The sequence below is a fragment of the Lissotriton vulgaris genome, chromosome 11, assembly GCF_964263255.1.
Source record: "Lissotriton vulgaris chromosome 11, aLisVul1.2, whole genome shotgun sequence".
Taxonomy (NCBI): domain Eukaryota; kingdom Metazoa; phylum Chordata; class Amphibia; order Caudata; family Salamandridae; genus Lissotriton; species Lissotriton vulgaris.
In genome coordinates, this window is record NC_141699.1 from 110,355,315 (window position 1) to 110,382,010 (window position 26,696).

General features: G+C 45.5%; 1 protein-coding gene across 1 annotated transcript in view; it reads right to left on the bottom strand.

The window, feature by feature from the left end:
• The window catches only part of SFI1 (SFI1 centrin binding protein), a 597,461-nt gene that overhangs the window by 138,382 nt on the left and 432,383 nt on the right, over positions 1–26,696 (bottom strand). Inside the window, exon 29 of the mRNA XM_086942824.1 lies at positions 9,991–10,111. Within this exon, the coding sequence (XP_086798950.1) occupies positions 9,991–10,111 (121 nt within the window). The remainder of the gene's footprint in view (positions 1–9,990; positions 10,112–26,696) is intronic.

Genomic DNA, 26,696 nt, shown 5'->3' on the forward strand with positions numbered 1-26,696 from the left:
TGGGAGCAACTAGGATTAGCATCAGTGAGTGTTGGCGCAGTTTGCGTGCCACTGGCGGTATTAATGGAGCTGGGGGAAAGCGTTCACAAATTTGCCTGACCAATTCATCCATATCGCATTGCCCTGCGAATGTGGGAACCTGGCGGCAAAGTACTGGCATTTTGCGTTTTCGCGTGTGGCAAACAGATCTATCTCTGGTTGTTCCCACTGCTGGAAGAATGGTTGGAGCACGTTGGGGTGAATCTCCCATTCGTGCATCTGTTGACTGTGTCTGCTGAGCAGGTCGGCTATTTGATTGTCCTTGCCTGGGAGGTGTTCCGCCATGAGGAACATGTTCCTTTGAATGGATCATTTCCACACACGTTGAGCTAGATGTGATAGCTGTGGGGAATGTGTTCCTCCCTGTTTTTGAATATAATACATAGCTGTCATGTTGTCCGTCCGGATCAACACTGTCTTGTTGCATAAGTGGTTTTTGAACGCTTTTAGTGCTAAAAAAACAGTCATCAACTCTAGTAGATTGATGTGCATCTTCTTTTGTTGTATTGTCCATAGACCTTGGACTGTGTAATGCAGGACATGGGCTCCCCAGCCTAGGAGGGATGCGTCCGCTGTCATCACTATTTGTGGGACAGGCTCTTGGAACAGTCGTCCTTTGCAAAGGTTTTGTGGATTCCACCAATGCAGAGAGTTGTATGCCCGACTGGTCACCAACACAAGGTCTTTTAATTGTCCGTGAGCCTGGTTCCACTGCCGCGCTAGGCACTCTTGCAGCGGACGCATGTGTAGTCTGGCATGAGGGACTATGAATATGCATGATGCCATCATGCCTATTAGTTGCATAAACACTCGAGCTGGCAATGAGTGTTGTGCTTTGAATCTTTGGATTAAAGTTTGCATTCCGTTGATCCGTGCTGCGTTTGGATATGCTTTTGCTGCTAGTGTATCTACTGTTGCTCCCAGGTACTGTTGGACGTGGGAGGGCTGCAGGTGTGACTTTGGGTAGTTCAGTGAGAAGCCTAGACTGTGCAGGAGATGAATGGTCTTTGACGTGTGGCTGGCACATTTCTGGGCCGATGGCGCTTGTATTAGCCAATCGTCCAGATATGGGTATACATGAATGTGTTGTCTTCTGAGATGTGCCGCCACGGTCGCTAGGCATTTGGTGAACCCCCGTGGAGGTGTTGTTACACCGAATGGTAGGACTTTGAACTGGTAGTGTTGTCCTTGAATAGTAAACCTGAGATACTTTCTGTGAGCAGGGTGTATTGGTATATGAAAGTATGCGTCTTTGAGGTCTAGAGTTGCTAGGAAGTCTCCCTGTTGCAGCAGTGGTAAGACTTGTTGCAGAGTGAGCATGTGAAAATGCTCTGATAAGATGTACTGGTTGAGGGGCCTGAGGTCCAATATTGGTCTGAGAGAACCGTCCTTTTTGGGAATGAGGAAGTATAGCGAGTATACTCCTGTCCCTTGATGTTGGGAAGGGACTGGTTCAATGGCCCCTTTTTGCAGCATAATGACGACCTCTTGCTGCAATAACGTGATATGTTCCTTTGACATTGGACGGTGTACGGGTGGTATCTTGGGTGGTGTTGATGTGAGTGCTAGGCAATAGCCATGTTGGATAATTTGCCTGACCCACCTGTCTGTAGTGATATTGATCCAGACTGGAAGGAACTGTTGCAGTCTTCCCATGACCGGTGTTATATGGTCTGTGGGTAGTGCTAAGAAGTCACTGTTTGGTGTTAGTGGAGGATCTATTGGCATTGCCTCCACGACCTCTGCCCTTGGTATTATTTCCTCTGTATCCACCTCTGTTTGTGCTTTTATTGTATGTGGATTGCGTGTTAGTTTTGTATGCGGAGGATTGCTGCGATGTGTTACCTCACGCTCCTCCTCTATAGTTGGAGCGACGAAAGGAGCCTCTGTGTTGTTGGGACTGAAGAGCTCCCATTGACTTCGCAGTCCTTTTTCATTTTGTCCAGAATTGAGTCAACTGCTGGACCAAACAAAAAATCTGGGTTTATTGGCTGGTGAAGAATTGTGGCCTGGACTTCACTTTTAAATCCAGATATGGGAAGTCATGCGTGTCTCCTAAGCAGTACGCTTTTGTTGATAGATCTGGCAGCTGTATCTGCCGTGTCTAGAGAACACTTAATGGAGGCATTGGGGATGAGCTTTCCCTCCTGTATAAGTGCATCTGCCTGCTCTTTGAAAGGCTCAGGTAAGTGTTGGAGAAGTCCTTCTAAAGTGTCATAGTGCGCTCTGTCATATCGAGCCAGCAAGGCTTGAGTATTTGCTATTCTCCATGAGTTTGCTGCTTGAGCGGCTACTCTCTTGCCTGATGCTTCTAAAATTTTGGACTCCTTATCAGGAGGAGGAGTCTCTCCAGTAGTTTGGGAATTAGCAAGCTTTCGTGCGTTGGATACCACCAATGAGTCTAAAGGCAGTTGTCCCCTGATGTAAGTAGGGTCTACTGGTGCGGCCCTATACTTCTTTTCAATTCTAGGGTTGATGACACATGCCCTAGCAGTGTCTTTGAATATGTCATTTGCATGCTTTAGGACCCCTTTTAACATTGGAAGTGTTTTGACACTTTTTTTCAGATGTTGCAAGTGTGTCAAAGAGAAAATCTTCCTCTATAACATCTGAATGCGCTGCTTTGTCTATTAATAAGTTGAAAGCCCCGGTGTCTCCTGTGGGTGATGGCTTAGCTGGGTATACATTTGTGTCTGTAAGTGATTGAGCCCCATCAGTGTCTGGGTCATCCCCCATGGCTGAGAGTTGGGGTCTACATATGGGTTTTGAGTATCTCCAAAATCTACATTTGCGTCATGATCCACATCTGCGTCATGATCTACATCTAGGTTGTAGTCAGAGCGTGTAGGTGAGTATGGTGCATATGGAGTAGGCATAGCTGGAGAGAGGTTGGAAAAGAATAGGAGAGGTGCACAGTCTCTTTTCTTTTTGAGTGGAATTTGAGTAAAGTCTTCAGCAGGCACTGGTCTTTTCTTTCTTGAATAAACAGTCACTTTCCCAGTATTTGGGTCAATATATAGTTTGGACTGATCTTCTGTAGAGGGGTCTGGATGAATGATCTCCTCTTCCACAGTCTTTTGCCTTGGAACCGTTGATTTAGGTTTGACCGTCTTCGGTTCGATGCCTTTATTCGGGTCTACCGCTTTTGGTGGCTGTATTTGCTTCTGAGGCTTTAGCGTCTGTCAGACTGGTTTTGTCGGTCTGACGTCTTTCATAGGGCGCACCACTTTTTTTTTTTGGACCGACCGGTTTTGTCGATTCGATAACCTTCGTTGGGTGTCCTGACTTGTGTGGCTGTAGAGGTGTCTTATCAGCCTGGGGCTTCGGTTCGATGCCCTTCTTCGGATCGACGGGCTTCGGGTCGACCGCTTTCGGTTGGTCTCCTTTTGGTTTAGCTATTGGGTCAATGACCTCCTTGGGCGTAGCCCTTTTCTTTTCATAGACAGCCTTTCATCCCTTTTGGGCGTTGAATAAGATTTGTTCAAGTCGACGGGCATTGGCTTCGAAGGTTTATATGGAACGCTGGCTTTCGGCTTGGCGCCCTTTGTGTTTATCAACTTCGGTTCGACGACTTTCGGTCCGAAGACTGTTGTGTCGATGACTTTCGATTTCGATTGAACCGTCCTTGGATTACGTGTCTCAGAGGTCTCTTTTGGTATGTTCTTAGCCGAGCGGTATTGCGGGGCTATAGAAACAGTATGTAGATCTCGGCTAAGGCCTGTTGGCGATGCCTCGACCTGAGTCTCTGATACTGGTGTAGTGTCTGTGTGGGGCGGTGTACTCACGGTTCGCCCCCCGCTGTCGTCTGAGTCGTCTTCGACAGCTACGATGTCTTGGTCGTAGTCTTCAACGTTGACGATTTGTTCTTCCTCGTCGATATAATATTGAGTCGTGCTCGGAGTATAGATCTTCCTCTTGATCCGAGTCATCGGCGTCAACTAGTTCTTCCTCGTCGTCGAATATATATTCTCTGGCTCTGGTGCCGACCTCTGCATTTCTTGCCTCTCCACCCGTCGATTCCGGATCGTCTTTTTGGACCGGAACTGGGCACAAGCTAGGCAATTACTTTCGTTATGATCTGGTGATAAACATTTGTTGCACACAGGATGCTTATCTGTATGCGGGAACTTAGAGTTGCACTGCAGGCAATATTTGAATGAACTTCGTTTCATCGACCGTCGATCCACGTGGCGTTGAGAAGGCCTAACGGCCCGATTCGACGACCGGAGTGCAAGTAAATTGTGACTAAGGCTTTTCGGTACCGATCGAAAACAAAACCGACGAATCCAAAGGCCTTTTGGCCTTGTTGAAAAGTTACTTTCGATTCCAAACTTGGAGTGCTGGAAAGTGCATCCGAACCCAATGGCGGAAAAAACAATCTGGGGATGGAGAGGATGCCCATGCGCACTGTAGTCCGAGGGAGGTGCCACCTATCTCGTGATACTTTGAAGACTCTTCCAGGACAACAATGTGAAATCATCTGGACCCAACACTAGGCGGAGATCTATGCACAGATATGAATTCAGCAGCCCACATGCCTCGAACACATTCTTTCTAGTGGATACTCTAACTGCAGATTCCTCACCTATAAAATATCCAGAGGTGCCAGATTGGATCAGGAAGATTTTAAAAAATAGCCCCTGCATGCGGATAGGTGGTGTCATGGAGCTCTGCATTGATTCAGGTTCACCCCGGAAGTGATGGCTGAAGCCACATATAAGCACCACACCCTGGAGCGCTGGGGTCAGTTTGTTTCGGGCACAGAGCTAAAAAACCAATCAGATGTGCCAGTCTCCAATTTGGGACCTTTATAGAGGAAAGTCCATTCCACAATACGGGAATGCAGGAGGGCAGTGAGGAATCTTTGGTTAGAGAGAGTAGCCACCAGAAAGAGAGTTATGAAGGTCAGTTACTAGTTCTTCTGAAGGATACTTTTAACCGCAGATTCCTCACCTGTAGAATAGATACCGGACATTGCCTCTATCATGTCCGTATTACAGGTGCTTCACCAACCCACAAACTTGTTACAGCAACCAGCGTAAACAGACTTTGTAGAGGAACATCAGGCTGCAAGGATGACAACCTCTACTTTGGGAGGAAGATCTAATTCAGTCAACTGCTGCTGCTCGATCGCCACACATGGAAGTGTAGATTGCAAAGCCCCTGCAGTTGCAACAGAAGAGCCTCCCAAAGCAGCAGCATGATCTGAGGACAGCTGTTCATGCCCAGAAGTTCCAGATACCTCCTGACCCAATCTGGAATAACTAGGATGATTTGGTCCCAGGCGTTCCTGATCTTCAGCACTCAGGTGAGTGAGTACCAGGAAGGTAGACAGCAGTCCACCGCTCCACTCTTGGAGGAACACGGCTATGAGAGAGCCTTCCTGATACTCCAGCACGCAAAAGGGTTGACATTCTGCGTTCTCGTGGTTGTAAAGCCAGATTCTCCCCATTACTGAAAGGCACCCTGCGCTATCTAGGACTATGTAAGAATATTTATAAAGTACATCTGCTACTCCAAGGAGTGTCCTGAAGTTTTCTCCGGGTGTAATTGCCATTCATAATCTGCTATGCATCGTTGCTGGAGTTAGTCCGCCCTGTTGTTTAACCCCTTGGCTGCTAGGTGTTTTCCCCTCCTGTGCTGACTTTTTTTTATTATCATTTTACATGACGAGCTCAGCTTGTCATCAGCACAGCTCAACCGTGCCTCATGACGAGCTGAGCTCGTCATGAGCATGGAAGGGGTTAAAGATAATTCCAGGTGATTAGGGAAATGCCGTGACAATGCAGAAAGTTTCAGTGGCACAGGGCCCAGGACCCAGGACCTCATTCCTCCTGCTTGTTGTAATACCACATGGTGGTGGTGTTGTCCATGAGTACTGAACCAGTCTCACCTTGGATAGCAGGAAGACTTTCAACGACAAGTGGATGGCCCACAGCTCCAACAATCTAATGTGGAGACTGGTCTCCACTAGAGAAGAGAGTCCTCTGATTTCCACCTCTGACAGATAACCTCCCGAACCCAGCAGTGATGCATTTAGCACTACTGTGAACTATGGGTTGAGCTGAGAGAGGAGTCTGCTGCTGGTCCAACTTCGGTTGAACATTCCCAATGCAGATCATTTACAGTCTCTTTTAAAAACTGGATAGAGTCTGACAAATACCCTTAGTGTTGCGCCCACATACATCAGAGCCCACTGCAGAGTTTGCATATTCCACCTGGCTTGGTCGACAAGCAGATTGCAGGAGGACAATAGTCCAAGAAGTCTAAGAGCCACCCTCACTGAGACACAGGAACAAGGATGAAAAATCGGGATCAGAACTCAAATGTCCTAGAAACTGATCTGGAGGGGAGCCCAGCAATGCCCAGTATCAAGCATGACTCAAATGAAAGGCAACCTCTCATGAGTCAAGTGTGACTTCAGCATTTTGATAATGGACCCCAAAGATGTCAGGAGGTGTGCTGTCGTCTGGAGGTGGTCCATGACTGAGTTTGGCAAGCCCACCTTCATCAGTCAGTCGAGATAGGGGAACACTGGTACACCCCAGCCTCCAAATATATGCTACAACCACTGCCATCACCTTTGTGAACAGGCGAGGGGGACAGAAGAGATCAAAGGGGAGCACAGAACATTGAAATGCTCATGGCCCACCTTGAACTGCAAGTAGCACCTGTGGCCCTGCAGAACAGGATCATGGAATAAGGTATAGGAAATAGCTCAACTTCAACAGCAAGTCCTCAAGGTACGGGATAACTGGAACATCTGACCTTTGAATTTATGCTGCGACCACAGATATCACCGTTGTGAATTCCCAAGGGCCCCTGGTAAGGATCAAAGCGATTACTTTAAACTGAAAATGCTCCCAGCCTCTCTTGAACTGCAAGGACCTCCTGTGGGCCTGCAAAAAGGGAACGTTGAGATAGGTGCCTTGCATTTCCAAGGCACACAGAACATGGGCCAACGTGAGCCTCTTGAATTTGTACTCTGCAGAAAGAGAGAGAAGGTCTAAGATCTAAACTAGTACAAAGGCATGCAACTTTTTTCAGCATAAGGAAATACGGGAAGTAGCATTTAGTTCTGATGCCTGGGGCCTGGCTCTGTATGACTCATTTTGCCAAAAGAGCCTGAACTTCTTGCAGCAAAATGGACTAGTGACTATTAGAAAGACACTCTGATGTAGGTGGAAGAGTTGCCAGATCGGAAAGGAATGGTAGGATGTAGCCCCATTGAACTACCTGAAGGAACCACCTATTACATGTTATGGCTTGCCAACCTTGGTTGTGTGCTGCTAAGGCAAACTAAAGAGGCTTAGAGGATGCTGCCAGAGGGGCGGGGGACTGAGGTTCGCTGTCCCTGCGGGACTCTGATATTGTCTGCTGGATTACCCCAACCTTGAAAGGAATGGAGTGCCATTTGGGGTGGCGGGTTTTAGCGTTGCCCATAAGCAAAACCCCAGGCAATGACTCGAATGGGGCAAAACTATGGCCGTGGAGAGACAGCTGGAGTGCACTTTGGCTCTGCTTTCTTTAGTGCGCTCTACAGCGGATTCAACCTTCTTACCAAATATCTGACACGCGCCAAAATTCTTATCTTGAGCAATACCTGGATGTCACCCAAGAACCCTGTGGACCTTCTACGCATGGTACCAGAGCACCATGCTAGTAGTGCCAACTGCTCCGTTGAAAAAGTCTGTATTGTCCAAGCCTGATCGTATGACATATTTGGCTGCAACCTGGCCATCCAGAATGGTCTGTACCAAGTTGGTGCAGAATTCATCCAGGTCTGCTGGCATGCACTTTGCAACCATGTCTCATAACGTGTGGGGTGTGAGACTACCTTTCTTACAAACAGTTAGCGCTCAATGACCAAAAGGCGAGGTTAGTGGAAGAGAAAACTTGTTTCCATAATGTCTAAATTCTCTTTGACTCTTTCCATAGGGATCACAAAAAAATAACTTTTGATTGATTTTGCTAGTGGAAGTCTGAGCCACCAGACTCTCTGGAGTAGTGAGTTGCCTCAAAAAACATAGGGTCACCCAGAGCACGTCAGTGACATTGTCCTTCATGTCTCTTTACAGGTGGGCAAGAACAAGATTTTAGCTCAGATGCTCATGAGGTTATCAGTTTGCGCTTTGATGAATGGCAGCAAGGGCTCAGACAAGGATTGCCCGGGCTAAAAAATGTCAGTGAGTACACTGGTTTTCACTTCAACTGACGGCAATTGTAAGTGCAAGACTTCAGCAGCCTGTCTGATGACCATTGCCAAAGGAGGATCTTTCGTCTGTCAATCATTCAGGGGGAAAACACAGCCCCGTGTCAGGGAAGTGTCCAATCCACTGGGCTCCGGTAGGTCCAAATAAAAATTGTCATCATCATATTGTGGGGGAAATTCATCTTCATTTCCATTGTTACCAAAACCTTTGGTCAGAATTCAATATAAAAGTTTGTTGAGGGTGGCTTCTAGGCAAAGGTCTTTTGTCCAAGTCAGAGTGAACAGGGGCTGTTTGTATCAAAACTGTTCCAGGACCTGACCACGGCTGCGGTTGAGACGGATTTGGTTCAGAGTCAGACAGTACAATAGGATCGGCGTCCTCCTCTGGCATCAACGTGGCAGGAACAGGCGTGGGTCGTGAAGCTGGATATGGAGACTACTCTGGAGTCAGAGGTCGAACCAAAGGGGAAAGGTGTTGGGAAGCACAGTCTGTGTCAAAGGCAGAACCTGACAACAGTCACCCAACTAGAGGCCTGCCTGGATCCATGTAGCCCAAAGGCATGCCAGAGGGAGCCAAAAGGATGTCAAAGATACGCAACATGGCTTCCTTATGTTGCAACCTCACTAACAGCACTGGAAATTCTGGGTGCATCAGGATCAGCTGCGGAATGGGCTATGGGGCATAGTAACATCCTTGTAGCAAAAGTAGCAAGGCTGGATGAGGCCTGCTTGAATTTCTTAGTTTTTTTGGGACTTTGACTTACCCAGAGACATGGACCGCGATGAAGACCTGTTGTGGGAGCAGGAATGAGAGGTCTGCGCTTTTGACTTCAAGAACAAACGGGACTTATGCAACTCTTTTTAGTGATGTACATCCTGGCTACGCAATCCCAAATCTCCTTCAGGTGCTTAAGGGGACACACATCGCAGAACTTGTAGGCGTGCCCCTACCGTAAATACCGTGAGGCATACCTCACTGGCGATTGGACACAGACATCTACTTGCAACAATTCCACCAAGATTTAAACTCTTTAGTTGTAGGAGGGGACATGTTTCCTTCCGCACTGCAAAACAATTGTCAGAAAAAAGAGCTTGTCAATTGACAAGTAAAAGTTAAGATCTACCTTCGGATCAAGGTAAGAAGACGTAGTAAGGAAGGTATTGACGTCAGTGCGCTTGTGTGGTGCTTTTATACAGCTCCGGTCATCACTTCTGGGGCAGAGTGGGGCCACCTGCCAGCAATGCAGGGGCTATGCTGAACAATCTACTGGCTCCAGAGAGTGGAATCTTCAATTAGAAGTATTCATGTGAAAGAATTGGTTTTGATTGGGGAGATTGGATGTCTCCACATCTCATTTTGGGGTGTTTTGTACGCTGGTGGAAGGCCCAGCCACACAAGTGGGGTACTGTTTTTATTTTTGTGAGACCTTTGTGAACACTGAGTGTTGAGAAATCTGTGGATCTCCCAAGTTTCCAGAACTTTCCCTAACTGAATGTAATGAAATTGTTTGTTTTTATACATCTTGAACTGAACTCCCCTGGGTGTTTAGTTTTCAGAAGTGCCTGGGTTTAATAGGTTTGCCTGGGTGGTAAGCGAGAACAATATCCCTAGAATATTCAAATATGCATGTAAATCTACACAAGAGCCAACAGAGGTGGGTTACTGTTCCACCACTGACCATGGCTGGGAGGGAGTGCAGTGTCTCTAAAAGAATAAATTACAATTTGCCCTAACATACTTGAGATTTGCTTTGTTATCCAGGTATTGTTGCATTTTCCGCTGGATCTGTCCAAGCTCAGCCACCAGCTCTCGTCTCAGAACAGCTTCTTCCTGGGAACCACTTTCACTCTCTGCATCACCTGTAATAACATGAAAACTAGAATAAGAATGAGTAACATGTTATGTACAATAGCTATCCTTGCACTAGTGGTAATTAGCCCTCCTTAATTTTTAATTGGTTATATACAGCATGAACAAAGCCTGGTAACATGACAGTGTTTTACATGGAACAAATGATTGATCCCATAGGTTACTACAAGAAACATCATAGCGTTAAGACAGAAATCTTGTAATACTGGAAACCACTCCAAACAAAAACTGATAGAGAGGGATTGAGAGTGAGGTAAAGGAGAGGTAGTGGAAGTTATGTCGGGAAATAACACATTTCGAGATGTTGAGGAAGAAGAATACAATTTAGTTATTTTTGTAGGTGATTCAAGAAAATAGGATTTAAGGATTTTCAAGATAATGACAGAAGATAGTTTTTAGTGGTTTCCTGAAGGCCATTAGGGAATGTTAAATTTTGTAGGGTCGGGATTAGAGTTGCAAATCGATGGTTGTTACAAACAAGAGATTTGATGATGCTTATTTAATTTTGGCATTGTGTTTCTCATGTCTAGAGCAGGATTAGCTTCTTATATCTTATGCACCCACACAGATTATTTTGGCCCTGCAGAAAGGAGCAAAAGCATGGATAGTGTTAAGGAGTATGAAAACCAATTGATACTACTGATAGTGAATTGCCTGTCACATCTTAATATTTGGGCAACTGGACCACTGTTTATCTGTGAAGGAAGCAAAGTGTTCAATCCTATAAAAGGCAAGGTCTAGGCATTAGAATAAGGAATGACAAACCTGCATACAGGCATCAAAGTCCATGTTAACGTTCATCGCTTAGAGACAAGCTCACTATGTCGAAAAACAACAAGGTCATTAGCTTCCTTGGTGGTTTGTGAAACCCTGCCTCCTTATTCTGGTGGAAATCAGGCTTTGTGTGAGAAGCAAGAGATAGGAGTTTAGTTAACTTTCTTCTCAGTGAGTTAAAGGAATTTCACATATTTGTCCACAGGAGTAAAAAAAACCTAGTTGTTTTTCTATGCTCTGAGCAGGTTCCATCACCAATGATTTTGACTTCAGATACTATGAGGTGCAAATAACTTTGGGCCTTATGGTCGTACTAAGCATTCAGTAAAAGTGGTCGCAATTTGCGCACTGACTTTTGCCGAATGCATTGATTTTTTGGCGAACCAACATACGTTCAAACTTGTTGGTTCACAAAATTTCGATTTGTAGGGGGTCACAATTTGACTCACCTCAATGTACATGAGGTTGATCGTAAATTAAAACCCAGTACGAATCGCTGCCATCACATGTATGGTGGCCTGCTGGGGTTTCAAATAAAACTATCTTTCTTCAAATGCAGCCTGTTTTCTTTATAGAAAAACAGGATGCATTTAAAAAAAAACAAAAAACTTTTATTAGCCAGTGAGCTGCCTACGTCTAAAAAATTGTTTTTTACCAACATTCACAAAGGGTATTACCTCCTGCTTTGAGGTGTCGGTAAAGGATCAATGAATTACGGCCCCAACTCAGATTGCAAAGCATTGGTAAATACCATTAGAAATTGCAACTTGGAAGGCATACCCTAAACACACTCCTTTAAACTTGTGATTCTGTATGTAGTCGCAAACCTGTTTTGCAATTCGGTAAGAAGTTACTGAATCACAATATGAGTTTCGAACATCCACAAAAGGTATTTGTGGTAGCAAAGGCTCAGATTTTGCAAATAGGAGCCTTCTTTGTGACCGAAAACCATCTTTGAATATAAGACCCCTTGTTTGTTAAGGTGTTTTCGATCTGTTTCTGTATACAATTGCAAAGGAGTACAGGTTTTGCCAAATTTATGTGGCTGCTGTATACAAACCATTAGCAAAAATACTCTTAAGCTCACATTAGAGCACTGCAGAGATTGGGATTTATTGGGTGCAATAAATAGTATTAATTATCCATTTTGCCCCAAAATGGAGCCTAACAGTCTGATGTAGGTGCTTTCCACACCACTTTCTGCATACTCCGATATTTATCCCACATTTTTTCCCCAGTAAATTTCATCGGGACTGTCTTACCTAAATATACCTTGCGAAAAATTGTGATGGTGTGATGCTTTGTCCAAAAAACTATTATTCACATTTGTTCTTTAACAGGAGTAAATGCAGCATGTCATAAGGACTGGGCTAATCATAATCAAGGGCTTGCAGACTCCTCTCTCTAGCAGGGAAGGCATTAATTGCTTAAGGTAGAACCACACTGTCCTATGATCCAGAATACCATCGACCGATTTGGCCCCAGAGATGGTGTCTCCATTCAGACCAGCTCTTGATCCATATGTATGGTTTGGTGTCAGCATTATTTTTTGTCTAAATTAGTTCTATTGTCTTTTCAATATTCAGTATACATCAAAACATAAAGGAATTGTATTACAGCAGCATACCAACTTAAATACAGCATTTTCCACTTATAAATCAACTGCAGGGGGTCAACGTTACACACTTACGAGTTATTTGTGCAATATACACACTTTTACTTGTATTTCTTGTTCCTCAATCAATTCCAGAGTATAACCTTGAGGTCCCCAGCCTATACCCTGGAGTACCATTTTTGCAGCCTCCATGCACCAACCAAGATTTGTGTGGAATTGTTCTTGAGACGGAAAGCTTATGGTACACCATTTATGAGCCATGGCTCTTCATCAATGCTACATTCATCATCCGATTATATTTTGAGTCTTCTAAATCTTCCCATATACCCATAAGGGCAATCATAAAGGTATTTCTATTGGAGTGCCTATTGTTTTGTGCATATTTTTAACACAATTCTTCAAAAAGAGGCACTGCCATGTTATATGATAGTATGAGAATTCTTGCCTGCATTCCCTCAAGCATTCCGTTCTGACACGATATCCAAACAATTTCTTCTGTGTTCTGGAAAGATAGCCCAATGTAGTATTTTTAATTACACAAGCCAAAAATGTACTTCTATAGCTATGTCTCTTGGGCACATTCAGGTTTCTTTGTTAATCTTTGTACATTAGCCCCATATATCTGTGCAAGTTAGCTTTGGCCAGTGTTTGTTTAACATTACACTTCAATGTTTTGCATGTCTTTGAGGCTGAATTAGTCAATTTTGTGTTTCTGAAAGGGAATAATCAGGTACGTTTTACTCTATCTTTGCATATTGCCTTATGGGATGATGTTATTGGAGACAGATAAAGAATTGGGCCGGAGGTATCTCAAATGAGTTATTTAGAGAGGAAGAAGACAGAATAGCATGGTGCCCATAAGTCTTTACCTTAGTTATGCCAACAACATTCCACTTTTTGAAGCATGTTAGATTGCTGACCTCTGTCATACGTTTCTCATTCTATAATAGGGCCTTTGTTACTTTCCTTTTCCATCCTGTGCCACTGGGTTGCCTTTTCCCATGACTTACCTGCCACCTCCATTCGAGAAGGCAAGGGTATCAATTAGCTTTCCCCATACAGATAATGTGGCCAATTATCTGACCAATTAGAAGTCTGTTCACCATTACTGAGATTCAATCTGGTCATTAAAGGCCCATTCACTGACTATTACCAAATGTGCAGCGAGGCAGTAGTGGGATTGCCCAACCAACATAAAAGCCACTATTAAGGGTCTGCATTGAAATTGTGTGTGCCACACCCTCCCATACAAAAGTCTCAATATAATTTCTTTATTGTCTTTATGTTAAAATGCGTTTTGCATTTTAACATAGAGACATTTGGGCCATCATTTTACCTATTTGTGATAACAGGAAAGTCTCAACAAGCCATCTTTGCCATAAAAGATCCAGCAATAGTTTTAAGTTTAGCTCAAAAACTTATATCCCTAAGCACTTGAAGCTGTCTGCCTTAATGCTGAATGAGGACATAGTATTTTATCCAGGGCACTCATCTCCTATGGGGTAATGTATCGGTTTCTCACAGTTAATTCTCAATCCAGATTGGCCAACCCAGAAATATTTGTAATAGTCTCTGGATAGATTCATCGGAGCTTGTGATGTATAAAAAGATATTACCGGCATTTGGTCCGTTTCCATTGTCAGCATTCTTAAGTGAACTGGGGGCCTTGCATGAGGATAGATTGAAAGAAAACAGCAGAGACAGAGTGTGAATCAAAAGCACTGAACTATGAGTATGTTCAGAAAACAGCACCTTAAAGAAACTTGTCATGTCATCAACCACCATAACATGGAGCTCACATTGGAAATAGAGGACCCGAAGCATCAGAAACAAGCATGAAAAAAACCTGTAAGCTCCTTCTGGCTTTGGCAGCGCCATGAGAGGACAGAACCTGGATAGAAAACATTACTGGATCCCTTTTTCCACATGCTGTGGAGCAAACCGTGTTGGCGGAACCAGTGGGTACTAGAAAGGAATCAATGAGACAGTTATGGGATCCCCGATTGAAGAGAGCCCGAAAGAGACATCAGGATAGGCTTCCAAGAGATTAGGCTTGGATGACACATCAGAGAGCTATGATGTTGATTTTTAGGCAATTCCCTGGTAAGATATCAAAGAGTCATGGTTGACTATCACACGGAGAGCTGCAGGCAGAGAGTATCAGATATACTCTTGTTCGTAGCATTACCCGATAAAACTGGTTCCTGGGACTATCATTCTCCTTAGGTGAAAATCACTGATTTGACAGCTTCTGGTAAGGCAGAGAAGTCTCACTCCTCCCTCACCAGGTTGATTGATATATCAGATAAATGCCCTTCTTTATTCTCACTCCTTTTGGAAACATGCTTTCTTGGCGATAAAGCAGCACTTACTGGTATCTGACATAATATCCTTGGTCTGATCTAAATATTAAGCTACATCGGTAGTGAACAGAGTTGAGGGTGCAGATGTGAGCAATCTTAAAGATACAAATGGAAACAGTGGCAAAGGCTTCCACTTTCACTGTCATATCTGCTAAATGTTCTCCTTCACTTACTCCTCCTGATCACTGTGACCTTTTGTCCTGCAGGGTATGATGCTAGTTTTGAATCTTTAACACCGTGAAATCATTTTGAGGACAGTGGAAAATATTTACTTATTTGTTTGAATTAAGTTAACATTTTTAATGATAGAACATTAGGTTTTTGATTGTGTAATTTAGCGTGGGGATTAATGATTATATTCCAAATAAATAAACTATTTGTACATGATCCCGCTGTGAGCAGTTGGTTTCAATTGCCAAAATGAAAAGGATGAATTTCAGATGCGCTTTCAGTAGAGATGACCGCCTTACGAAGAATGCTTCCACTGTTCCAGGCCGGGTAGCTGTTGATGGCGTTTTTTGTCCTATATTCATCTTGCTTGTATGATTGTTATTATTTTTAGGATGCCTCAGCACAAAGAGTTACTGTGTGCACACAGTGGTGTTGTCGCCTATTCTTTCTAGTCTTTAAGATACTTATTGAACACTCCGGTGTCATTGATATGATGACTACTGTAAATATCAATCAATACCCAGTCACTAACAGTATAAGACAGTAATTCTTTTATTACCCTTCTACAGCATCTTGCAATTTCTGTGCTCAGTCCAACTATGTTCTTGTCCTGATGATGAGCTGCTAAATTATCAAAGGTTGGAACACGGTCAACAGCTATCTTGGCTGGAATAGATTCTTAATTTATTGAACTTTGTGCATAAGCTATTTGATATTTATTAATTTATAAAGCGCCCGAATTACCCCATCAGGGTTATCTCCGTGCTGTGACTGCTACCGTCAACCAGGAAGACACACTTTAGAACAAAGAAGTTTTTAGCAGCTTTCCAAATTTCAGGTAGTCAGGGCATTGACATAAATGAATGGGGATTTGGTTCCAGTAGAGGTAGGCTAAGTAGGAGAAAGCTTTACCACCCAAGTAAGCTTTTTTAAATCGTGGGGTGTAAATTAAAGATTTTGACCCTGACCGAAGGGACCTGGAAGGTAGGTACCTTACAAATTTTTCTGATAGGTAGCTGGGACCCAGGTCATGTAGGGATTTATAAACAATACAGCAGATCTTAAATCTAATCCGCTTCCGCACTAGGAGCCAATGCAGTTGTTGTAAAAGGGGTAGGGAGGCCGTTCTAGGAGGGGCATTGGCAACTAGGCGGGCTGCAGTGTTCTGGACTACCTGCAATTTAAGGAGAATTCGTTGGCTGAGATCAGAAGGGCATTGAGTAGTCCAGGCAGCTTAACACGAAGGTCTGGATCAGAGTTTTCCGTGTAGAAGAGGGTAAGAAGGGGTAAGACTCTTCGGAGTAGACCGAGTGTGGGAAAGCATGCCCCCGCAGTGGTGGTGACATGCTTTCCTAGTGTTAGTTTCGGATCTATGCGGACTCCCAGGTTTTTGACCACCTTTTTTGGAATAGGAGCGCTCTCCATGACACTGGAGTCAAGCTATCCTGGCTGAAGAGGGCTGAAAGCCCGAAACCGGTCCAAGGATGCTTGTTTCCAGTCCAGTAGGACCTGGATTGGCAGTTCGTCCGGACTGTTCCCATTGGGCGCAGGGGCAAGACTGATTTGCATATGGCTGGGTCCAAACTGGAATGGCATGGTGAGCAAAAAAACTATGGATTTAGGCCTAGATCTCCCTACTGGTGTGAATGTTTGAAATTGTTCTGCATTCTGTCCATCAATTGTTCTTTTTCCAATTCCTCTGGCCACCAGCTTCCCCAAACAGCATAATCTCCGCTTCCCCAAACAGCATAATCTCCGATTTCCCTGCGTTAAGTTGGAGGAAGTTGTCACTCATCCAATCAGCAATAACCTTCATACCCTCCGAAAAGGTGGCCTGAGTATTTGGATTAGTTTCATCAAAGGAGAGTAGGGGCTGTGTATCATCAGCATAGGAGATTGGAATGAATCCTAAATTCCTAAGCAATCCCGCCAAGGGAGTGACATAAATGTTGAATAAAGTAGGGCTAAGCAAGAGCCCTGAAGTCCTCCCTTGGTCACTCTTGGAGTAAAAAGGGTCCAGATTAATCATCTGGGTTCTATCAAACAGAATGTTTGACAGCCATTTCAACACATTCTCTTGGAGGCCGATGACCCGGAGTCTCCTATGGGTCCGGTGGGAAATGGTGTTGAAGGCTGCAGATAGGTCAAGCAGCACCAAAAGTACTGCTTGACCATTGTCCAGATACATTCTGATGTTATCAGTTACTGCTACCAGGGCAGACTCTGTACTGTGTCTGGCCCAAAAGCCCGATTGAGAGACATCGAGACAGTTCGAGGCTTAAACAAATTCTGATAAGTGTTTGTTAATGTGCTTTTCCAGAAGCTTGCTCTGAAGGGGGAGTATAGAAATAGGGCGATAGTTGGATACATCATCCATGCAAGCTTTAAGATTTTTGCGGATGGGAATAATCTGCGCTGCCTTCCATTCAAGAGGGAGCCTGTCTTCCTTCATAGAGCTGTTGGGAATGGAGCAAATAGGGGCAGCGAGTTACTTGGAGAGCAGGGAGGTGGTCCTAGCGGGGATAACATCTAATGGAGACCCAGATTGAACTTTCTTTAGTAGTGATTCTACCTCTTCGGGCGTAAGTAACGGGAAGTTCTCCAATATCAAGGCATTTGATATGAACGGTGAATAATCTACCTTTGGACTATTCTGTGATCCACTGGCCGCAGTGATTTTACTACATATAGTATTGATTTTCTGGGTAAAGTGATTTGCTATGTTATCGCATAAGGTTTGGGATATGGCCTCTTTGTTGTCACACACCTTTGGGTTGTGAAAGATTTTAAGATCTGGTACAGGGTTCTAAGGGCATTCCCTGTGATCAACTGTGTCTTTTATAATAGTACTGAGGCAGGCCAGGCGATTCTCCACACTATCGGAGTCAGGATTCCGGGATGGTGGTAAGGTAAGGTAATAATTTTATTTGTACATGGTTAAGTAAAACATTTACAAAACAGTTAGAACATTGCTAAGAATTGACTTAAAATTCGTTTTATACAACTTTAAACATTTTTTTCAAAATTTACTTAATTTCAATTTATTGCCATCGTTGTATTTAAAGGTTCATGGCTGCAGGGCACCGTGTCAATGATTTTCAGTCCGGCTTTTTTATTTATTAATCCGCGGGGAACATAATAATAATAATAATAATAATCTTTATTCGGTTTTTTAGCATTTGCAAAACCATAAAAGATATCACATAATACAAAATTGGTAATTGGATTTGTTTAAAAAGTACAATTTAGAATAGACGTTTTTTAAAAAAAAGTTGCATTTTCAAATATTAATACAAATTAGTCCACTGTTTTACAAGTTGTTTCGATGCCTCATAATACACTTTAAGAAGTTTAAAACATGATAGACAGTACACTCAGAGTCCAGGGTTTGGAGTGCCAGCATGGCTGGGCGACATTGTCTGTGGCCCCATTTTTTAAGTAGGGGAATTAACCAAATTTTCCGATGGGGATGATAAAACTTACAGAACAGTACTGTGTGTATGGTGGACTGTTGGGAAAGGTCGTCGCATGGACATGGGTCTATCTGTACATTCCAGTTGTTTTTATCAGGGAAAGTGACCAGCCTGAAAAAAAGATTCATTCTGAATCTTGTTAAGAGCATTTTCTCGTAAACTGTTAGCTCCATGGTCAGATATAACTGAATTCTCGAGGACTGCTGGGTCATAATTGCGTGGGTAACAGATTTTTTTGTGATCTGCGTAGTCAGTCTCAGTGTTTCCAAATGACCCAACGCAAGTCGTTTCAGTTCTTTTTTAGAAGTTTCTCTCAAAGTATCTGGGGTGTGAAAGTACTTTTGTAGACCCAAGTCAGTAAAAAAGTGTCTGACATACGAGAGCCATGCGATTTTATGAGTGTGGTCCAAATCCATAGTGTCCTGTAGGATACTTTTAGTCAGAGTGTTTTTTTCCGACAGCCAGGCTCGCCTCCAAAGCAGAAGAGGTTGAATTTTTATTAAGTCTTCAATGTGAGGGATTCCCAGCTCTAAATGTGAGGCGTAGGTGGAAGTGCCTCTAGGAATTGAGAGAAGGAAACTGATGAAAATGTTCTCTTCTTTTTGTATTGAGCTGGAGGAAACGTGACCCCAAGTCCCTGCTCCATATAATGCAATAGATTGGCATTTTGCAGCGTAGATCTGGAGCAGTTCTACTGGTGCTCTTTTTCCCAGTTTGTTAGAGAATTTTATCAGCGCCATGATTGCTCTTTTGAAGAGATGCCTCCTGGTCTCAACCGCCGCTTTCCAGTTTAGGGCATCATCGATCATGATGCCTAGGTACGGGTATTGTGAGGTCTTTTCAATTTTTTCACCATTCAGAAAGATCGACTTGGTTGCTTTTCTTGATCCGCCAGCTACCATAACAAACGTTTTTTTGATGTTGATACGCAGATCCAAAGCTCCCATGAAGTCTGCATATTTAGTTAGAGATTTCTGCAGTTCGTTGGGGGTGCGAGCTAGAATGACTGCGTCGTCCGCATATAGGAGCGCGGGGATCAAGCGACCTTTTACACTGGGGAGGTCCCTCGCCCCTCGCAGCATGAACTCTTCTAGGCCGTTTGTGTACAATGAAAAGAGAAAGGGAGCAAGGACACACCCTTGCCTTACTCCCCGCTCTACCCTGAATGGTGCTGTCAGTTCTCCGTTTATTCCGTATCTTACTCTCGCCGTGGCTTCACTGTATAGTTCCCTCAGAAAGTTCAGAAGGGGAGGGTCGACCCCCATTACACTCAGCAGTGACCAAAGCTTCGCATGCGAAACGCAGTCGAATGCGGAGGACAAGTCCACGTAGACCATGTAGATGGAGCCAGGTTTAGCGTGGGTATATTTTGAAGTTAACAGACTTAGGTTTAGGGCCTGTTCAACTGTCCCAAAGCCCTCCCTAAACCCGAACTGTAAGTCCGAGAGGATGGTTTTATCTTCTACCCATTGCTGTAATTTTTCAAGGAGGACTCTTCCAACTACTTTTCCCAGAGAATCTAGGAGCGAAATCGGTCGGTAGCACTTTGTGTCCTGGCGGTCCCCCTTCTTAAAAATTGGGACCATAATTGAAGAGGACCATGACTCTAACAGGCCGAGTTCCATTGTGGCTAAACAGACTCTTGTCAGTATTGGAACCCATAAGTCCGGCAGGTGTTTGAACAAGTCAACTGGAACCCCGTCAGGGCCAGGAGCTTTCCCGCTTTTACTTGAAGATAATGCCAATGCTAGGTCCTGCATGTCAAGGTCCATGGTTATTGGATAGGCGACTAAAGGGATGTTGAAGTGATTTTCTTCGCTGTTTGGTGTCAGTTTGAAGATTTCTGAGAAGTGGTTCACCCACGCGTCCTCGTCAATGGCCACATCTATTTTTGGACCGGCAGAGTCAGCTAGCGCGGGTGATTTAACAATCTTCCAGAAGGTCTTACTATCTTTTAGGAGTGCGCTCTTATGTAGGGCGTTCCACAGGGATAGTTTCAGTTCTTTTTTCCTCTCTTTTCTGGAAGTGATGTACACTCGTTGGAGGGCTTGGATCTCTGTTGCGTCTCTATTTGGTTTTCCGAGAGCTTTCCTTAATTTAGTTTGTGCTTTTGTACAGTCTCGGTTAAACCAACCTGTGGAATTTATTTTACTTTGTCTAGGTGTTTTAGTCAGCAATTTTTTAACTTGCTCTATTATTATGCTGAAGTTTTCCAGAATTTGTTTTGGGTCTGCGTAAGGGTCAAGGCAGATCAGAAAGCTGTTGTAGGAGGATTCTACTAGCCGTGTTGTTAGTGCGTTTGGGTCCACCTTTTCCCATTTTATGGTATAACCATTGTTTTTCCCCAGTTCCAGTCTGTTCTGCGCCAGCGTGTTTGCTATCGATGCCATCAGTGACCTTGGTTGATGGATATAGAAGCTCAGGTTTAAGGCAGAATGATCACTAAGATTATTTTCCAGAATTTTAAAATTTTTGGTATGGTCTTTTAAGCCTTCTGTCACAAGTACAAAGTCTACGGTGGTCGCATGGCCCCTTCCTCTATAGGTAGGTTCTAGTTTGCTATACCGCTGTTGCATAGGGTTCAGAATTTGGAGATCCAGATCAGCTAATGTTCTGTTCATGACAGTCCCCACTCCTGTGTGGGAAAAGTGTACCAGTGGGTTATCATTTTCATCCTTTATCCCACATGTGTCATTCAGGTAGCAAGGGTGTATATTAAAGTCTCCTCCCCAGATTATCTGCGGTGTTTCCTTTTTCTGTTTGGCATGCCAATGATCGGTTATTTTTAATTGAATTAGTGAAAGAACATTGAGAAAAATGTCATCCTCTAAGTTGTTGTAGAGGTTTATTATTGTAAAGCAAAATTTTTTCCCAATTGTAAGTGTGAGAATCTGGAAGTGTGGAGTTAGGTCTACCTTAGTAATCTTCAAGTCAGAAATTGTGTTAGCCAGGTATATTACCAGACCCCCTTTAGGTCTACCTGCGATGCTGGGAAGGGCGGGGGATGAAAATGTCCTATAACCCGCAAGATGTAAAGGTGTCATTGTCCATGTCTCTTGTAGACAAATGATTTGTGAGTCCTTCAAGAAACCAGCGGCCGAGCCGTCCTCTATTTTGTTTCGGAGGCCTGCCACATTCCAGAAGGTGATAGGTAACAGTGAGAGTGCATTGTCTACAGGTGGTTTTTCGATTTGAGGAGATTCTGTTATAGGGTTAGTCGAGTCCTCAGTTGTTAGTGCTGGCTCCGGGGAATTGCTTCTTTGTCAATCGACCATTTCCAGGCCGCTAAAAGGATTCATCAACGGTATCCCTTGCCAGTTTTGCCCATTAGTGGGCTCTCTGTAGCTGGTGCCATATGGATTCTGCGGTGGTCTCTCCCACTGCTCCCAATTTCTGGATCTGTTATGTGGGCCCATGATCTGCCATGGGGCTTCTCTTTGCTGGTGGTTTTGGTTTGATGGCCACCAAGGGTGGTCAGGGTCATTATGTCGCGGCATTAATTTTAGACCCGCGACGTCTAGCTCCCATGGCTGTAGTATTGGTTTCCTCCAAATGCTATCGGTATCACGGGAATAGTTATTGTTGTGATATCGTTTTGGATAGAAGTATGACAAGGGTCTTGTGGCAATTCCCCCCGAGGTATTAAACTCCCAGGAGCAGATGTATTCTGCTATGGTTGGATCCTCAAACGTGATTACTACACAGTCACCCCGGATGGTTTTTTTTCTGTGTCCCACCCACGAGGTCCGGGAGACTGAGGCTATTGTGCTTTTCCAGTGTTGGGGAACAGGGCGATTAGTGTTCAGCCAATACTGTACTTTATTCTTCAGTGACCAGTTGGGTTCAGCCCCCTCCCCAGTAAGTTCAGGGACCCCTGTCATGACCACTACGTATGGGCATGCCGCGGGGGGGAGGTTTACAGAGGGTCTTTGATCGGTATTCTCTTTCGGCGTTCCTTTTGTTTTTGTTTGTTTAATATTTGTTATGGCTGGGGTTATGGAGGCAGGGGGGTTTGTCGTAACGGGGGTTTTAGAGGAAGGGGTATTTATGCTTGGGGTATTTACTATTGGTGTGGGAAGTGGGTTGGGTGGTGGAGGTATGGTCAAGGACTTGGGAGTGGTTTTTTGGACGGTGGGAGGATTTGGTACTGTTGAAACCTTTACTGTAGGTTGTTTTTTGGTCTGTGGAGGAGGCAACGTTACCGATTTCTTGTTTGGGTGAGTTATGGTCGAAGAATCTGAAGAAGGCTTTAGAGAGACTTGTGGGGGTGTGATTTTGGGAGGACTGGAGATTTTTGAAATTAGACTCTCGATGTTACTAAGTCTAGATTCTAAAGGGCGAATATAAGAGTTCAGCAGAGAAGCTATCTCCTTAATTAATCTGGCTGATTCTCTTTCTTTTCCTAATTGTCGTGGGCTTTTTGGTTCCGGGGTTGGGAAGTCTTGAAGATTGTGTGGTAATTGATGTATCATTGCTATATTACTGGGCGGGGGGGCAGAGTGAAGGGGAAATGCTGCTGGATTTGTGTCGCCTACCAATACTATGAGGTCAGCCGTTTCGGTGTTTTCGATGTGGTCTGGTTTTTTGCTAACTTTTCTTTTTTTGATGGCTCCCTCCCTCCTCCCTCTCGTTTGCCTTACTTCTTCAGGGGTTGGGTCAGGGAAGATGTCTGGGGTTTTTTCTAGGTCACTGTCCGAGAAAGCTACTGAGAGTTGGGTGGCAGAAAGGTCTACGTTGTTTGGGAGACTGTGTCTGTTCGCAGACACAGTCGTTGGAGTTGGCGTTGCCTGGGCATCTGGGGTTCTTGCGGTAGCTAGTAGTCCCATTGAGGATCGGCGAGCAATAGCGAGTTCAGTTGAAACTCTCCCCTCGATTAAGCTTATGCTTTGATCGATGAAAGTGTTTGCTTTGGCGAGGAAATCGTCCATTGGACCAAGCAATTTGTCTCCTATCCCATTTTTTTTGGCTTTTTTCTGTTTGTTAGATCGCGTATTCATTTTCCAATGGGTGGATTTGAGGGGATCAGAGCGTGATACGAGCCTATGTGAAGATGGCCGTGATGGAGCAGTTAGGGGGGTGGGCCGGACCGGACTCTCTCGTACTCGAACGGCCTCAAACGGCCCGCTCTTTGCCCGGTCTTCGCCCCGAGCTGCGTCCCGCGCTGCGGGAGAACACACACTGTTTATGGTAGTTTGAAAGGGCGAGGGGCGGAGCTAGAGGGAGAGCGGACCGGAAGATGGAATCGGTCTCGCAGGGACACCTGGATCTGGTAGTCCCTGCACGCTCGCAGCCCTCAAGCCTTCCAATGCCCAAGGTTCGCCCTGGAGTGCCCCAACACAGAGCAGGCAGAGTCAGCAGCAGGACCCTCGGCGAAGCGGCACCCGCGGAGCGGGTGCGGCGAGCTGCAACGTTGAGGTGAAGAGGTAAGCGCAGGTCCAAGGATGCGCTAGTAGCAAAACAGGCAAACAGGCGAAGTGTCCCAGGGGTCGAGGGCAGCACAGGTGATTTTATCGGCCCTCCGATGGGCGGGGGGCGGAGCTAGAGGGAGACCGGACCGGAAGATGGAATCGGTCTCGCAGGGACACCTGGATCTGGTAGTCCCTGCACGCTCGCAGCCCTCAAGCCTTCCAATGCCCAAGGTTCGCCCTGGAGTGCCCCAACACAGAGCAGGCAGAGTCAGCAGCAGGACCCTCGGCGAAGCGGCACCCGCGGAGCGGGTGCGGCGAGCTGCAACGTTGAGGTGAAGAGGTAAGCGCAGGTCCAAGGATGCGCTAGTAGCAAAACAGGCAAACAGGCGAAGTGTCCCAGGGGTCGAGGGCAGCACAGGTGATTTTATCGGCCCTCCGATGGGCGGGGGGCGGAGCTAGAGGGAGAGCGGACCGGAAGATGGAATCGGTCTCGCAGGGACACCTGGATCTGGTAGTCCCTGCACGCTCGCAGCCCTCAAGCCTTCCAATGCCCAAGGTTCGCCCTGGAGTGCCCCAACACAGAGCAGGCAGAGTCAGCAGCAGGACCCTCGGCGAAGCGGCACCCGCGGAGCGGCTGCGGCGAGCTGCAACGTTGAGGTGAAGAGGTAAGCGCAGGTCCAAGGATGCGCTAGTAGCAAAACAGGCAAACAGGCGAAGTGTCCCAGGGGTCGAGGGCAGCACAGGTGATTTTATCGGCCCTCCGATGGGCGGGGGGCGGAGCTAGAGGGAGAGCGGACCGGAAGATGGAATCGGTCTCGCAGGGACACCTGGATCTGGTAGTCCCTGCACGCTCGCAGCCCTCAAGCCTTCCAATGCCCAAGGTTCGCCCTGGAGTGCCCCAACACAGAGCAGGCAGAGTCAGCAGCAGGACCCTCGGCGAGCTGCAACGTTGAGGTGAAGAGGTAAGCGCAGGTCCAAGGATGCGCTAGTAGCAAAACAGGCAAACAGGCGAAGTGTCCCAGGGGTCGAGGGCAGCACAGGTGATTTTATCGGCCCTCCGATGGGCGGGGGGCAGAGCTAGAGGGAGAGCGGACCGGAAGATGGAATCGGTCTCGCAGGGACACCTGGATCTGGTAGTCCCTGCACGCTCGCAGCCCTCAAGCCTTCCAATGCCCAAGGTTCGCCCTGGAGTGCCCCAACACAGAGCAGGCAGAGTCAGCAGCAGGACCCTCGGCGAGCTGCAACGTTGAGGTGAAGAGGTAAGCGCAGGTCCAAGGATGCGCTAGTAGCAAAACAGGCAAACAGGCGAAGTGTCCCAGGGGTCGAGGGCAGCACAGGTGATTTTATCGGCCCTCCGATGGGCGGGGGGCGGAGCTAGAGGGAGAGCGGACCGGAAGATGGAATCGGTCTCGCAGGGACACCTGGATCTGGTAGTCCCTGCACGCTCGCAGCCCTCAAGCCTTCCAATGCCCAAGGTTCGCCCTGGAGTGCCCCAACACAGAGCAGGCAGAGTCAGCAGCAGGACCCTCGGCGAGCTGCAACGATGAGGTGAAGAGGTAAGCGCAGGTCCAAGGATGCGCTAGTAGCAAAACAGGCAAACAGGCTCTTCTGTCTTTTCGCCATTAGCTCAAAACATTTTGTGAGTCAGGATTACGGGATGGTTGAATTAAGTCCTGAAACTGGTCATACATAAGTTTGATGACAATTAGGGGCAGTGCGATCCTTGGGACCACAAATCTGAAATTTAATCAATGAGTGATCTGACCATGTCAGTGGGCAAGTTTCTCCACAAAGAATGTTCGGGAGTTGGTTAGAAATAAATCCAACATATGCCCTGGAGAGTGAGTGGGGCCGTCATTGATCTTGATAAGGTCAAGTGTGGCCAGGTCTGCCAGACATGAGGGGGCGTTTTGATTAGCAGTATTTTCACTGTGGATATTAAACTCTCCTAGAAGTAAGACTTCTAGTCGAGATGGCATACACAGAGATAAGTTCCATCAGTTGGGAGGAGAAATCGGACAGTGGGACCGAGGAGTCGGTATACAAGATCTCCTTTCCAGCTATGTTGCAGATGTAAGTCTATTCTAAAGACTAGGATTTCCAGTGTATCATTAAACAATTGATCTAAAATGGAGATTTTGATGGAGTCTTTATGGATGATAGCTATACCTGCGGCCACCAGCACGGTCTGTCAAGTTTTTGAATGCGATATTCTTCTGGGAGTGCCTCATCAATTGCAGAGTTTGAACTGGGTTTAATCCAGATTTCGGTCAGAAACCCAATATCGAGGTGTTTGGAAGAAAGCAGGTCCCAGATGTTGGCGGCGTGTTTGGGCAAGGATCTAAATTGAAGCAATTCCAGCCTTCGTTGTCATGAAGGGTCTGGGAAGAGCCATTCTTTTCATCAAGACCGTGGGTTTGGCTATTTCTCTGACCAAGTGTTATACTATTGGGTCAGGAGTATTCTGGTTCTATACTCTGAAATCTGCAGAATATGCATGAAAAATGGCCTTCCAGAACTGTGGGTGTAGTAAGCACAGAGTAAGCTGGATATCTACAGAAGTTAGAATAGCTGTGTTTAATCCTTAAAAGTTCATGGTGTGTATAGGAACACAAATCACCAAGTATATTACCAGGATTTGAGGAAAAACCGGCCGGGTTCTGGCTCCTGGCAACGTCCAGGCACAGACTGGCTTGAACTCCTTTTTGAACGTTGATCCATTTGGAAACCGTACTAAGCACATGTTGCAAAAGTAATTACATATGCTCTCT